This window comes from Adiantum capillus-veneris, chromosome 28 (assembly GCF_014529385.1).
Source record: "Adiantum capillus-veneris isolate H3 chromosome 28, ASM1452938v2, whole genome shotgun sequence".
NCBI lineage: Eukaryota > Viridiplantae > Streptophyta > Polypodiopsida > Polypodiales > Pteridaceae > Adiantum > Adiantum capillus-veneris.
Genome location: NC_140958.1, coordinates 79274003 through 79284893, shown reverse-complemented (window position 1 = coordinate 79284893; position 10891 = coordinate 79274003). Strand labels below are relative to the sequence as shown.

General features: G+C 39.6%; 1 protein-coding gene across 5 annotated transcripts; it reads right to left on the bottom strand.

Annotated features, from left to right (window-relative positions):
• Positions 1-2315: 2315 nt before the first annotated feature.
• LOC147420744 (uncharacterized) lies at positions 2316-8508 on the bottom strand. 5 transcript variants are annotated; one of them, XM_086504792.1, is made up of 12 exons: positions 8230-8508; positions 5956-6284; positions 5771-5876; positions 5517-5704; positions 5326-5437; positions 5222-5240; positions 5036-5113; positions 4889-4949; positions 4778-4793; positions 4679-4714; positions 4225-4270; positions 3990-4151 (listed from the first exon to the last, which is right to left on the bottom strand). In XM_086504792.1, exons 4-12 carry the CDS (start codon positions 5635-5637, stop codon positions 4134-4136), a joined length of 507 nt encoding a protein of 168 aa, XP_086360918.1. In that variant the 5' UTR covers positions 5638-5704; positions 5771-5876; positions 5956-6284; positions 8230-8508; the 3' UTR covers positions 3990-4133. The 5 variants fall into 5 exon arrangements, 3 of the variants coding, with proteins under 3 accessions (XP_086360916.1, XP_086360917.1, XP_086360918.1); XR_015187000.1 differs by lacking the exons at positions 5222-5240; positions 5326-5437; positions 5517-5704; ... (1 more) ...; positions 5956-6284; positions 8230-8508 and adding exons at positions 2316-2775; positions 2858-3422; positions 3551-3617; positions 3690-3750 and having other exon boundaries at positions 3919-4151; positions 4225-4459; positions 4548-4714; positions 4778-4949; positions 5036-5188; XR_015187001.1 differs by lacking the exons at positions 3990-4151; positions 5222-5240; positions 5326-5437; ... (2 more) ...; positions 5956-6284; positions 8230-8508 and adding exons at positions 2316-2775; positions 2858-3422 and having other exon boundaries at positions 4225-4459; positions 4548-4714; positions 4778-4949; positions 5036-5188.
• Positions 8509-10891: the final 2383 nt, after the last annotated feature.

Below are 10891 nucleotides of genomic sequence, written 5' to 3'. Positions count from 1 at the left end.
CAATGAAAGTGAGAATAAGGGAGTGAGAATGCGTGAGGTAGAGGTGGATGGAAAGAAAGGGAGAGAGAGAGAGAGAGAGAGAGAGAGAGAGAGAGAGAGAGAGAGAGAGAGAGAGATTGAATTATCGTCCACGAAAGTTATATATGACCCATGGGACCAAAAAGCACAACATTACAACAATTCCTTCTCAGTCGGGATGATACATATCAGTTAGGGACTGAGGGTCCATCAAGAGGGTAGAGTAGGGAAAACCTAAGAAGGTAGAGTAGGGAAAACCTAAGAAGGTAGAGTAGGGAGAGAGAGAGTGAGAGAAGGTGGGTATGGGAGATAGAGGTATAGAGGAAAGGGTGGATGAAAGAGATAGCGAAAGAGGGAGAGAAAGGATAGGGGAGAGAGAGAGAGAGAGAGAGAGAGAGAGAGAGAGAGAGAGGGAGGGATAGAATGGATGGGTGAGAGAAAAAAGTGATAGAGGGTGGGCGTGAGGAATGGGAGGGAGGGGAAGGGGGGAATGGAGGGGGGCTTAGAGCGCTGAAGAGAAGGGGGGCTTAGAGCGCACGAGGGGTGTGAGGATATGAGAGAGAGAGAGACGCTTGGAAAAAAGTGGGAAAAGGGAATAAACGTCCCCTTTTATAGGGAGGGTTCCCCCTAACAATCGGTTGACCATTGATCGGGCAGGCACAATCCATGTGGACTGCCCCATGGACTACGGATCGTGCACAGCCCATGGGGCTAGCCTCGCAGCATGCCACTCATCTATGGGCAGTCCACATGGCTTGCCACATGGATTGACCTATGGATGGTGGTGTTCGTGTGGCACTCCACCCCAAGGGGATTGCATGTGCCAAGGTAGCAGGTAGCCCGCATGGCGTGTCATGCAAATGGCACTATCCATGCAGCAATCCACGTGCACTACCCCTAGACAGGTGTTGGTTGTGTGGATGAGAGAGAGAGAGAGAGAGAGAGAGAGTAGATTAGCGAGGGAGTGGATTGAGAAAGAGAGAGATAGAGTGGGTTGGAGGGATAGAGAGAGAAATGGGGGTTAAATGGAGAGGGGTAAAGAGAATGGATTATTGGGTGAGAGAGAGAGAGAGAGAGAGAGAGATTCAGAGAGGGGGTGGGATGGAGGGGAGTAGAGAGAGGACACTAGCGAGGGATAGAGAGAGAGGGGTGGGAGGGAGTAGAGAGAGAGAGAGAGAGAGAGAGAGAGAGAGAGAGAGAGAGAGAGAGAGAGAGAGAGAGAGAGAGAGAGATGGAGAAGTAGGGAGAGGGAGAGAAGAATATTAAAATGAAGTAGAGAGAGAAACATGTGGATTATGGAGAGAATGAGAGAGAGCATATTTTAAAAAAATTACATAAGTATTTTTGTAAATAATTTGTTTCAAAAACAATATAAAATTAATTTTAATAGCTACTTATTTTTACTTGTTATATAAGCTTAATCTCTTTTAATTTTAGAGGAAAATTATGCTATAGTACTCTCTATCTACTTAAGAACTTCTTGCTAACATTATCTCTCTTATGGCTTATACTCTCAACTCCCCTGCTTTCATTCAATCTTTTTCGTTTTTTACTAGAAAAATTATTATACTTGAAAGTTTCTTGATTGATCTAACTTCTTTTTTTAAGATTATTTCTTTAGATGCTATTATTGATATTGGAACAAAGCAAATATATGTGCCTTTGGAGCATACAACCAATCATCTTGGAGAAGGTGGGAACATTTGAGTAGGAGATTGGAAGAAGCTTTATGAGGGAGCTTTTCTCAAAAAAACACAGCAAATGATTATATTTTTTTAAAAGCTTTCTCTTTGCCTGTCTTAGTGTGTCTCTTATATTTTTTTAAAAGCTTTCTCTTTGCTTGTGTTAGTGTGTCGAGGCAAAAAGACAAAAAAGCTCTCTCTCTGCACTACGTAGCACCTACTTAGGACAACCATAGTGATTATTTATGTTCACAAAAAAGCCAAAATCAGCATATGGCACCCAAGAAACAAAAAACAAACAAGTTTCTACACCCCCTTTCACTATATATGGTTTGTTCTATGACAACAAGCAAACAATACACATTTATTTATTTTTAGACTTTTCATAGGTGTGTAGACAGTGGCTGACCACTAACAACATTGTCTACAAAACCTCTCAGTGTGTTGTGGCAAAAAGATGGAAAAGCTCTCTTGTTGCTCTACATAGCACTTACTTAGAACGACCATACTTATTTATTTATGGTCACAAAACAGTCAAAATTAGCAGCAGATACCCAAGGAAAAAAAATCAGCAGACACCCTCTTTCACTTCACATGATTCATGCTACGACAACAAGTAAAAAGCATTCTTTACAAGTATTTGCGAGCAAACAAAACACATTTAATAATTCTTAGACTGTATAAAGCATCCTAATACAATGGCTGACTACAAACAACATTTTTTGCAAAATGTGAGGTATCTTATTGCTGGGCTACAATATGGGATTGGGTGGTGATCCAGTTCCACAATGTTTGGATGTGGCTCCATAAGAGATGTTTCCTTCAGGGAACGCTCGACTTCATCTGCTACTCTCTTATCTCACTCTTCAATCTCTCTTAGGTGATGTCCTTGCATCTCCAATACATTGTTCATTCTATTGGTCATTGCTCTCAAACACTGTCATCATGCGGCCCATTTGGCTACCCATTAAGGCTAATGCACCGCAATCTCCCCCTTATTGAACGACGATGTCATTTTGATTGGTGTATTGTGCAAGCAACTGCCAAAGGAACCAAAGCCCACGTTCCATACCCCCTACACAACAAATTTTTGTTGAAGGATTTAGTAACATGAAACAGAAAAACTATACTTAGAGCCAAAAAGAGACAAACGTTACCTTGCATTGGTGTCCCATCCTCATCTTGTGTCCAATCATCTTTCTGCACAGATTTGTACCAAGCATCATCTGAGGGAATGTCAATGGCCTCTGTAGTCCAAGTCTACTCTTTTCTCATAGATGACACAAAAATGTGTGCACGGTTCTATTCTTTGTCTTGCAAACGGGTATCTTACACACAACCACATTCAAGTGATCTTCTCTCCATCCAACAGTTGATGCCATTTCATGCACCATTCCATAATTATCTGACGTACAAACAACCAAGAAAACACCTCTCTCATCGACTGTTGCCAATGCAAGATGCACAAGTTGTCCAAATGACATGCTTCCATCTTGTTCCAATCTGGAACTTCTGTTTCAGACAACCCATACATAGGCATGTTTGATGGCAGGAAAATAATAGATGCGTTCACCGATGAATCAACACATGACCCATCTTGCAATGGCATCAAACACTTCTCCACAACGTGAGGCATGGCATTGCTTAACATTGCATTTTTCAAGTCATCCTTTGTCTTGTCCCATCTGAGATGCAGAATCTGAATGCGATCGCCACCGCCAGCTGCAAAACAAAAACATGAACTTAGAAACATGCTCTTGAATCATACTGGAACAACCATGTAACGTAGATCATAAATTGCCGGTAGACGGTATGACGGTATTGTAACTAGTGGCAAGTCCGAGACATACAATACTTCTGTTTCTAGACTCGTAGCAAAATCTACCACCTCCTCTGCAGATATCTCACTTATTTTTCCTGAACAACAAGACCAAATTAACAAGTTGAACAATTGAGACTATGGTTCTTACAAACATCAATAGAACGCACGTTTTTCTTTCATTCTAGCCACGACTCGTTAAGAGCCAAAAGAGCAAACAGACTGGTCTATCTGCATAACAAAGCTAAATTGTTTAGTGAAATTGCACTGCCACCACGATGATGGCGATTATAAATTGAGTGCTTTCAAATCACGTAATGATAGTATCGTGAAGTCGTATCAAACCCCTCCCCATGAGGCAATTGAACACTAGACTGTGTTGTTGTGGACACTTCTAACCTGCGCGTGCTCTTTCTTCTCTTTCTTGCACTACATTGTTGTGCACTTTTTCCTTGCTTATTGGGAAACATCCCTCATCATACTCTAAGAACCAAGGCAGGTCTTGGTAGACTCTTCCCTTGAAGTTGCCGTCTACTTGCAAAGGGTTGAACACGTGCTCTGGTTTACTGATCTCCATCATTTTTTGCAAGCTGGCAACACCTCTGATGTTGTACTTACGCTTTCGCAACCATCTGATACATTTTACAAAATCACAAGCACTTAACAGTAAGTTCTTTTAAAAGCAGCCGAATAAATTGATCTAACCTGCAAAGGCATCTTTTTCTTGCATCCATCAATGCTTTGGCCACCTCTGATTGAGTTCCCTTCTTCATTAGATCCAGCTCATAAGCGAAGCTCTTTCCTCTATGAGTAAGATTGGCATCATCGATGAACAAATCAACGTCTAGACCAGGCATAGAGCTCAAATGTATACTCTGGATGCTGCTTTGTACGTTCCCTGCTTCTCTTGCAATTGACTCCCTAAACACACTTGACTCTCCTGGGTTGTGAAAAGATCTATCATTACAATTTAACCCCATGCGAAGCCAAACAGGTAGATTGTTAAGGTGATGTTCAAATGTCTTGACCTGTCTGTGGTATGTCCAAACTCTTAGCGTCTGCTTGGTCTATTGAAGCTATGGCACGGAGAATGAATGTTTTCTTCATAGGTAGAAGATCTGCACATGCCAGCCTGTACAATCTTTCCTCTGTTATCCACTTTGGGCGGTTGGTCCACTCGATTGTTCGCAATGTCCTGCATTGAGACCAACAAGGATCAATTCCATACTTTAGTGCATGACATATCAAAACAACATACCTCCACCAATCATCTCCTAATGTTGGATCAACAATGGCCAACGCATGTTTTGTTATTTTTATGGACGATGCATCTGTTTCAAAGAATGTCTTTTTGTAATTGCATTGAAACTCTGAAGGAAGCATTCTATCCTTCTCGGCAATGATCTTTTCAACGCAAGAGTGTACTTTTCCTGCATGTATTGCATTACTGATAAATAAACTTTGCAAGATGCAATATCTAATTAAACTTGTGCAAAAAAACCACAATGGCACTCACGGGATGTAGTAGTTGCGACATTAGAGCCATAGGCACATTATACCATGCTTTTCTCCCTACTTTCTTGTCAATGTCTGCCTGCATCCAACTGTAGACAACCCAAGGCAATTTCTCCATGATTGCCTCCTTCGAGGCAAGCCCCATTGCTTGCACCATTCATAACATATCAGTGTAAGATGTTGCCACGAATCCCATCTCATTCAATCTACATTAGATCAACAAGCATAGGACGACAGTATTATTTGATTATAAAGTCGGCACTTGATGCAAACATGCCTTAAGGTACTTACTTGTTTATATGCATCACTATACTCAGCATGTCAGCCTCATTTGTAGAGTCTACCACCACAAGCTCGACACGGACTCTTGGATGCAAATCAATATCTTTCACATAGGCTATGCCTACAATCACAAAGAATTTTACGCCCTAATTAATCCCAAAACATGCATTCTAGTTAACCACATAGAGAACCATACTTACTCTGTTTAAGAACTTCCATCCAAGAGGCCAACCTATGGTTCCCATCCCATGCATATAGCATTTTTCCACAAAAGGGGTTCACCCCAACATGTGCCTTTGATTTCAGCCTCAAATTCTCCATTGACCATCGCCACAATGGATCCCATGTCTAAATGATTGTGTCATGTCAACATCCACGCTAGGATGGCCTGGTGCATTAATAGAGCATATGAAGGATCCCTTGGGCTCATAATATACCTCCAACAAAAAGGTACCTGCTAGTGGTTGAAGACACTTGGAATCCCAGCTTACTTGTCTTTCTTTTTCAAGTTTCAGCAATCAGCAAAGAGGGATCCGTGGCTACGAAGTTTCATGCTCTACCTGCAACAACCAAATTATGTCCAAAACCTCACTCTTCATTAGTCGTTGCATAATTTCAATACAAAGATCAATTCCACACCTTCAAATTCCCAAGATGCTTGGACAACATATCATATCGTACAATGACATCCTCGTTAATGGGAAATTCCCCACCGGCACTGACCCCTGCTATCATGTAAGCCTCCATCTCCTTGTCATAGATATCCTCATCCAAATTGACATCTTCACAAACCCAAAAGATGTCCCTTCCTGCACTTTTGTCTTACCCTTCGCAGCCTTCCTAGATTTTTCCACCATTAAAATAGGTGGAGATGGGACAACACTAACTGGTTGGCTATTAGTGTAGTGACTGACAGTTGCTGATGGTGAAATTTGTGTTGGTTATGTCCTTGCAGTCTTGATGACCCACTATTTAAAAAAATACAAAGCTAAGATCATACAACAAGTCAACTCATTCCAGTTGTACACACAACACTCTCCACTTAGAGTATATCGATGACAAGGCCTTAGAAAAATGAAATTGAAAATTATCAATTCACTTCTAGGCCATGCAATAAAATTGTTCTCTACCCTTTTCAAAGTAGTCATCTCTTCATTCCCAGAAAGTACATGAGGCAAAGGAGCATCCTTCCCTTCATACACATCAAGCACACCAATGAAAAAGCATCCAACTGGCATTCTGCTGCCATGAAACTTGGCCAAATTTGAAGTCTTGTCTATTTTTCTACTTCCAATTGTTTCTCCATTGTAAATAAATTTGATAGTAGCACTGGCATCACTTTTCTTGGCCATCAGCATATACTAGACATCAATGCATAGATAGATGTCTCTGCAATTTCAACCAAAAGAAAAGACCTTGATTATCTCTAGTATATGTTGGGCTCTCTCACTCTCTTCCTTCCTTAAGCCCAGCCTTAATGTAGAGCCATTCTCTACAATTAGGGCCTTCTTGGCATGGCTATTGTCAAACTGAATTGCTATCAATGATTCCCAGAGAGAGAGAGAGAGAGAGAGAAGATAGAGAACCTGGTGAGACAGGGAGGAAGGGAAACTTTCAAAAGTTAGCAATAGATCATTACCTTAGTATGCAACATTCTTGTTTTACCTTCTCTTTCAACTTAAAGACCTTATGGTCATTCCCTATTTATAGGAAATTCTGCAAGCCAAAGATCAAATCCACACATACTCCCTTCACTCACTCTCTCTCTCTCCCGCTTTCCCTCTATCTCACTCATGCAAGACATGTATGGTGAGTGCCAGAATTCCTTCTCTCTCTCCCGCTTTACAAATAGCTGGCAAAATCAAATCATAGAAACCATTCATTATTCTAAATTATAATTTATAATTCGTTAATAAGGAGTCCATGAGCAACACTTGATAAAGCACATTCAAAAGCCAGTTATTAGAGAAGATATAAGAACTATATCCATTTGTCCAAATGACCACTGTCTCTATCGTAGACGGTACCAATTCAGACTCCAATTAGAAGCTCGTAAAATAGGCAATGGACCTGCATCATTATCCGGCATAGGATGAAGTACAAGGTAATACAGTGTGAAATGTCAAGCAACATTTTTCCCAACTCTCATAATCCCAGTCTTTTGCTTGTCTAGTAAAGTATATATTTGTCTTGTGAATGACAATCATTAAATTATAGCTTGCGGTTTCCTCTAAAATTATTGGGATTTTGGGCCCTTTTCTTGGATTCGAGGTTGGCGCAAACACACCTATGATGATGAAGATGACTACATAGGAACTGAATTCTCCCTATTTGAGTGGACGTATTTGAGGCTAAGGACAGCTCAACCCTAGAGAATTTGATGTGATGGTTGTTCCCCACTTTTGGGCACGTAGACCCTGCGTCAGTTCCTCTTGCCCTTTTCACTATATTTTGACCTTGTTTTGGGAGCTGCTGCCATCATATTTTGGAGGTTTCAACTCTGCTTTTGTCTATTGACTAATCTAAAATTGTGTTTGAATTGCAGACATAAATAGTGAGAGCCCTTCTATAAATGTTGCCGTGAGATAAGGGGTTCGACAGTTTTGGGAACATTTCTATGAATGTTTGCTTTGAGGATGTGATCTTTTTGGGAAAATGTTTTTGAATGTTTGCTTGAGGTTCTGATCTTCTTTAATTACCTCTCTTCAAATTTTTTGAAGAGGCTATCATTTCCATATAATAATACCTCTGTTCGTAGTGAATTTCATCATGGATGTACGCTCCCCCCGCCCCCCGCGCCCCCCCAAAAAGAAGCCTAATGTTCATGGGCTCCCTTCTTAGCCTGACTTTTTTGTGAAAGTAATGGAATTGGCTGAAGCTGAATATAAGAAAAGGCATGGCAGAGAGGAATACCTGGGATGATCCAATGGCCAGAGAGGTCAAGGATCTCATGAGCTTGCTTGGAGAAGGAGGGTAGGATGAGGCTCGAAGGGCCCAAAGCCTTAATTCGGTCGTCCTCTCCGTAGATAGCTCCATCGCTGTAGACATTCAAATGCAGGGCCTTGGCTTGTGTTGAGCTTTTATGCTGAGAACAGAGAGGGAAAGCGCTATTTGGTTGAGTAATTGGGGCACTAGCGAGTCATCCTACGTAGCGAGAGAGAGAGAGAGAGAGAGAGAGAGAGAGAGAGAGAGAGAGAGGAGTTGGCGGCCTTGAGGTTGAGTGTCTTGGCCGCTAGCGCCTTGCTTGCGTGCTGTTCCTCCCTCCGCACGCCATGTGAAGCCGTTTGCAGTCATCCTACGCATAGAGAGAGAGAGAGAGAGAGAGAGAGAGAGAGAGAGGAGTTGGCGGCCTCGTGTAGCTCGTAGCTCGTGCCACCCTTGTTAAAAGCTGGTTTTAGGCTTGGAATTACTTCAAGCTGAAAAAACCTAGGCGCTAGAGACCCATGATTTCCTCTATAACAAGAAGGCATGCTAATTAACCAAAATACTCCTCAAATTTCAAAAATTGCCAAAATACCCTTGTATCTATTTTGGTTGGACTGTTCAAGATTTTCTAATCTTCATTCGTTTTTGACAAATTGAGATCCGTTTCTGAGTGCTCAGCATGTAATTTGTCACCAATTACCATCGCAAAAAAAGGCAATTCATCTCCAAAGCCTACATAACCAACTCAAATGGTAGTCTTAGCATCTTGTACAATAGAAAATCGCTCTTCTTGTGAAGACCTACAAAATTATTTATTTTTGGAGAAATTTACTCTCACAACCAGGGGTATTTTGGAAAATTTAAAGGGCATTTTGAGATTTTATGACAAAATATTAAAGGTATTTCTCTAATTTTTTAAATTTGAGGGGTATTTTGGTAATTTTCCCTTAAGGTAATATATTATCCACAATTTTGAGAGGATAGAATAGGAAATCATGGCCAAAATCTAGATTTGTACATCATCCAAAGGGATGTTCGATGAGCAACTAAAAACCAAACCTCATCCAATACGAGTGTCAATTTAATTCGAGGCTTGTTTTAGCAATTTGATAGAATGAAAATAAACATAAAACGTATCCTTTGACCTTCCAAACTGCAGACTCTCTCTCTCTCTCTCTCTCTCTCTCTCTCTCTATCGATATCATGACCTGTTGACACACAAAAATTTATCATATTTTGATTTCATGACTATGGTAATTTCATGACCCCCCATATTTTGTCATTTATTCCCAAAATATTCCTCAAATTTTTTGTAGAATACAAAAAACCCTGGTTGTGATAATAATGTTTTAAAAAGATAAAACAAATTGTTGATTTTCATAAAAAGAGTGATTATATATCAATACACGATACTAAAACTAGAGTATGAGCTATTTATGTAGGCTTTGGAGATAAATTGCTTCATTATTTTTATCAATAATTGCCTGGATAAAGATTAGGAAAAAACCAAAAAACCCCTCTAATTTGAGGAAATTTCAAGAGTACCCCTCTAATTTTGAAAATTTACAAAATACCCCCCATATTTGTGATTTATTCCCAAAATGCCCCTCAAATTTTCCATAAAATACAAAATACCACTGGTTGTGATAGTAATTTCTTTAAAAAATAAAACAACTTGTTGATTTTAGAAATAATTCCTTTTTTGGGAGGTTATTTGTTCTAATATAATGCCAAAATCTCAAATAAAGAATCTCAAGGATAAAGATTTGTGGAAATTCCCAAGGCACACCTCGGATTTGTTAAAAAATTAAAAATTTCACCCATATTTTGTCATTAATTCCCAAAATGCCTTTCAAATATTCCAAAAAAAAAAAAAACCCTGGTTGTACACTAAATTTGTAAAAAGATGACAAAAATTGTATGTTTTCATAAGAAGATAGATTGCCTATCAATACAATATTCTACAACTAGAATTTGAGTTGTCTATGTAGGTTTTGGAGATGAATTGCTTCTTTGTTTCTAGAATTGATTGCCCTTTTGGGGAGGTTATTTGTGACAAATAACATGCTAGGCTCTCAAAAAAAGGGAACTCAGTTGTCAAGAAATGATAAAAAATTAGGGAAAATTACCAAAAAACAACTGTAATTTGTGGATATTCCATAACTACCCCCCAAATTTCAAAAAAATAAAAATAAAACCCCATATTTTGTCATTGGTTGTGGTGAGAAATAGATTTTTAATGATAGACATCCTGTCTTCATATCAAAAGAATCAATTTTTTGTCTTTTTGATTAAAAAAAAAACTACTCTAGGGTTGTTTCAGAGGTTATGGACAATTGGGATGGATTTTGGGAATTTATGCCAAAAATAGTACCGAATTCAAGGGGCATTTTGGTGAGAAGTTGGACTACAAATAGCTCTGGAGTGTTTTAAGCAAAATTTTAGGATAAATTCCAAAGTATATTTTGCAAAAAAAATAGATTGGCTTCAACAAGTAGGAGTGTTAGTTATATTTAGAGTGTGAGGTAGAAGAAAATGATAGACATGGTGAGGGAGATAAATATATAGAGTGTCTTGGATGCCTATAAATATATGATATGGGTTAGCTTGGAAATTCACATATACGGGCATAGCTATATGCTTGATTTGT